Here is a 4,193-nt window from a genome sequence, read left to right on the forward strand (position 1 = left end):
TGTGTGTGCACACGTGTCTGTGATCACACGTGAAAATCGTAAATATTGCCAGCGTCCTGTTGGGTGGGGAAAAGAGGCTGAGCTCAGAGCAGGGTGTAGTTCTCGCTGCGTGTGCCGTCTGCATCGCAGGCGCTCTCGTTACCGTCGGCATCAGACAGGAAGCCGCTCCCGGTGCAGCGCAAACAACGCTCCAGTGTAGTGAGCCGTTGCTTCAGCCTCTGCTGCGTGGCCGTGTATTCACCGAGCATCCGGGCAAAACGTGTCTGGAGAGTGTCCAGCGAGGCCTCCAGCCGCTCCACCTTTTCCTCCATCTCCTCTCCACCCAGCCCCGCTGCCACGTTCTCATCTAACAGCCCCTCCTTTAGCAGGATCTCACGCCCACGCTCCTCTAAAGCCTTCTTGGCATCAGGGTACTCCATCACTGCCTCCATGAGGTCATCCTTGGACAAGCAGAAGAGGTCAGAGTAGCCAATACTGCGGATGTTGGCGGTTCTTCGGTTGCCCATCTTGCTGCCCTGAATGTTGAGGATACTGATCTCCCCGAAGCAGCTACCCGCTGTCAGAATAGCGTACTGTGTGACTCCATCGTCCGCCACCACCGCCAGCCGACCTTCCTTTATGATGTACATCTCCTTACCGATGTCGCCCTTGCGGCAGATGTAGTCCCCCGGGCTAAACACTTGTGGTCTGAGTTTGAGGACCAGTTCTACCAGCAGACCTGCCTCACAGTCCTGGAAGATGCGGACCTTCTTCAGCGTGTCTAGGTGTACATTGATGGCAATCTCTGCCCGCAGCTTGTTGGGCAGGTTCTTCAGCACCTCCTGTTCGTCCATCGTCTTCTTGTTGGTCCACAGGTAGTCAAACCATTTGATGACACGTGCTTCTAGCTCCTTGCTGACCTTACGAAACTGCATGTATTGCTTGATGGCATCGATGCGGGCCTGGAACTCGGCCCTATTGGCATTCATATTAGAGATCATGGCGCCCACATTTCCCACAATGGTAGCAAAGATCAGAACACCAACTAGGAAGTCAAAGACCACAAAGAGATACTCCTCGTCCTTAACAGGTGCAGGCATCTCCCCAATGGTGGTGAGGGTAAGAGTGGACCAGTACAGGGAGTAAATGTACCCACGTGTCAAAGAACTGAACTCTGGGTCCGAGATGTTGGGGTACACCCAGGAATCGGAGCCAAAGCCCAGCGACTTAGATATGGCAAAGTAGATGCAGGCATTCCAATGGATGATCACAAGGATGTAGAGCACCAGGTTGCCAATGCGGAAGATGTTTGGGTAGCTGGTCCGTGTCTCGGTGCGGTCAAAGAATTCAAACAAACGGGAGAAACGAAGCAGCCGATTGAATCGCAGTTGAGGCATGTGGACCCCCATGGAGATGTAAGCTAAGTCTGTAGGAAGGATGGAAATCACGTCCAGTTTGAACTGCATTGTGCGGATATAGTGGTCACGCAGCTTCGACAGGTCCTTCACCAGCAAGCCCTGCTCCAGGAACCCTGTGTGAGACACAAGCAACACCAACACGCTCAATGTTAATTGGAGCAAGGCCCAAACCCAACTGTGTCATATCTACAAGGTGGAACTAAGCCTGCATGGAAACCATATGGTGCGTATGTTGTTGGTATGTCAACAATGTTGAAAGAACATTAGAATTAGATCCAAACTCATTTCCCAAAAATACCTGTTATATACGAGGGTAAGTCAAAAAGTATCTGCACTATATTTATGCCACACGAAACTGAGGAATCTGGAGTGGCTGGACCCAAGTGCAGGGTCGTTCATCTGGACTCAAGGGCTCAGGCAAGTCCTCGGTGTCCGGGACAGGCGAAGGTTCGGTCGATCAGCTCTCAGAGTTAGAGCGAGGATCCGTGGACGTGGTCGGGGTCGAAAACCAGAGGATGGAAACGGGGAACAAGGGTTGTGTGTCAACTGAACGTCGCGAAGGAGGGTGGTTGTCTCTGACAAGATTCCGCAAAGGTATGGGAGCTGAGGAGGGTCTTTTAAAGGGTGAGCGGTTATTCAGGTGTTTGACTGGAGTCAGGTGCTGTCGACTGAGGTGCGGGCATGGACGTGACAATTTATATGATTAAAACAAATAGAGAAAGAATACAGGTGGTCCCCAGTTTACGATGGTTTGATTTATGATTTTTTGGACTTTACGATGGTGAGCTGGCGATAGACATTCAGTAGAAACCGTACTTTGAATTTTGAATTTTAATTTTTTTCCCCCGGCAAGTGATATGCGGAGTGATACCCTCTCGCAATGCTGGGCAGCGGCAATGATCCACATCTCCCAGTCTCATACAGAGGTATGTATTAGGTGTATTAAATGCATTTTCGACTTACGATATTTTCGACTCTGATATTTTCGGCTTTTGATATTTTCAAGTCGGGGACCGCCTATGCAAAGTTTACTTGAAAATCATTTTTCAAAAAAGACTCTTAAATTGTTAACACACTTAATCCATTATTGGAAAACCTCCTTGTGCCTTCAGAGAAAAGGATTTTGGGAAATGCCTGCCACTACTGCAACCATTCTTGAACATTCCAATTCATTTATAGACACTGCGCTGAGACAAAAGCCGTTTGTATTCTGTGCTGAAAGTCGACAATGCATCTGTGCTCCCGATACACTTTCACCCCACAAAAAAGGATAAAGGGGCGCTGCTGTTCTTTGGTGCACATGCAAAGGGCAGTAACCATGTTCATAACAGTATAACAAGCCAACGATTAACTGCACCGGTTTTCACCTCTTTTGACCTCTGTAGAAAACAGTGTAAAAATTAAATAATTTAACTAAACAGTATTGCAGATACTTTTTGACCTAGGCTTATAGATGAAGATGTTATAAGAAAATAGCCCTGGTCCATAATTTGGGATGGCACAAAGACTCAGAACTTGCACTCCTTATGACCAGGGATGAATGACAGTTGTTGGATCAGAGTAACTCTGCCTCCCTACATGGGTCTAACTAACCGGTGCGCAGTCGGACGCAGGAATCCAGGATGTACACTGCGTCGGAAAGGTAGTCCAACACCAGCCAAAGGATGAAGTTGTGAGTCTGAAGCTCGTCGAAACAGGCCCTGAGAAACAAATCAAAGGAGAACCACTAGAAAAGGGGAGCCAGGGAGCTTGAAAAGCCTCGAAAAGCAAACCGGAAAGGAAGTGAACCCACAGTCGGAAAACTAGCGGAGTGCGTGATTGCTGCGTTGTCTGCGAGAGCATTTACTCGGACTGCTGCTGCGCTCTGATACCTGGCCACGAGGAGACACCAGTTATAAAACACAGCAGTGGCAATAAGGAACAGCCAGCGGTAGTAGATGTCGTCTGCAGGTGCCACGACAAACACGTCTCTCTTTTTCCTGTAGGGCAAAGGAGAACAGGAGGGACATTGTGATGCAAAGACAGACACCAGCGCTGGATCAAGAAGACTTGCTGAGATTGCCTAGTGGCTATAGAGATTATATTAACAGGTGTATCATCAAATATGCGCATAGTTCTTAAATTTGATGAGACATTCATCGGTTGAATGATTCATCAGTGAGGCACCGCAGATGGGCATACTTGTGTCGGACCGTTTCGGCACCAGTAGCATCAGCGCGGCTGTTGCTGATGCGGCTGGGCGCAGCGTGCAGCTCGGGCCCACGGAACCTCTCCAGGAAGGAGTCGGGTCGCTCCTCCTGCTCCAGCAGGCTCTTATGGGCCCACTCGCGCAGCGTGATCACCATGCTCACCAGGCTGGAGGAGCGAGAGGCGATACCAGAGTCGATCTCACAGAGGACGGACTTCAAGAAAGACAAGGCATGAGTGCTATGCCACGCTCTTGGGCACCCAGCACACAACTCACCGCGATAGTGCTCCCCTCCCACGGAAGGAGTTCTGCGAGTTACCGCCCCGGGCCTCGATGGTCGCCACCCTCTGCAGCTCTGAGCACGTGTCGTCGTACACAGAGTGCGTGCTGCAAAGGCACAGAGACGCCATCAGGGTGACCGCACAAGGCCTGTTGTCCTTCCACAGGACCCCTGGAGCCATGAGCCAGCCAAGTGCTCACCGACTCAGGGTGCTGTCAACTCGCTCGCACTCGTCCTCCATGGACGTTTTCACCGAGAGACGGTGCACCGACAGGTCCGAGCTCTCTACCCCGACTTGGCCAGTCATTTTGCTAGCACAGAGACACAA

General features: G+C 50.6%; 1 protein-coding gene across 1 annotated transcript; it reads right to left on the minus strand.

Moving 5' to 3' along the window:
• On the minus strand, window positions 1-4,193 carry cnga2a (cyclic nucleotide gated channel subunit alpha 2a). Its single transcript, XM_018737219.2, has 6 exons — window positions 4,066-4,193; window positions 3,862-3,972; window positions 3,579-3,752; window positions 3,269-3,376; window positions 2,991-3,097; window positions 1-1,510 (listed from the first exon to the last, which is right to left on the minus strand). Exons 1-6 carry the CDS (start codon window positions 4,170-4,172, stop codon window positions 84-86), a joined length of 2,034 nt encoding a protein of 677 aa, XP_018592735.1. The 5' UTR covers window positions 4,173-4,193; the 3' UTR covers window positions 1-83.

The sequence above is a fragment of the Scleropages formosus genome, chromosome 13, assembly GCF_900964775.1.
Source record: "Scleropages formosus chromosome 13, fSclFor1.1, whole genome shotgun sequence".
Taxonomy (NCBI): Eukaryota; Metazoa; Chordata; class Actinopteri; order Osteoglossiformes; family Osteoglossidae; genus Scleropages; species Scleropages formosus.

Bases quoted from the DNA above. Each gene is read 5' to 3' on its own strand.
- cnga2a (XM_018737219.2), bottom strand. From the start codon at position 4,172: ATGACTGGCCAAGTCGGGGTAGAGAGCTCGGACCTGTCGGTGCACCGT. The intron at 3,098-3,268 runs GTATCAGAGCGC...TTTGTTTCTCAG, and splicing joins TGGTGTCTCCTCGTGGCCAG to GGCCTGTTTCGACGAGCTTC. The intron at 1,511-2,990 runs GTTAGTTAGACC...TGTCTCACACAG, and splicing joins CTGCGTCCGACTGCGCACCG to GGTTCCTGGAGCAGGGCTTG.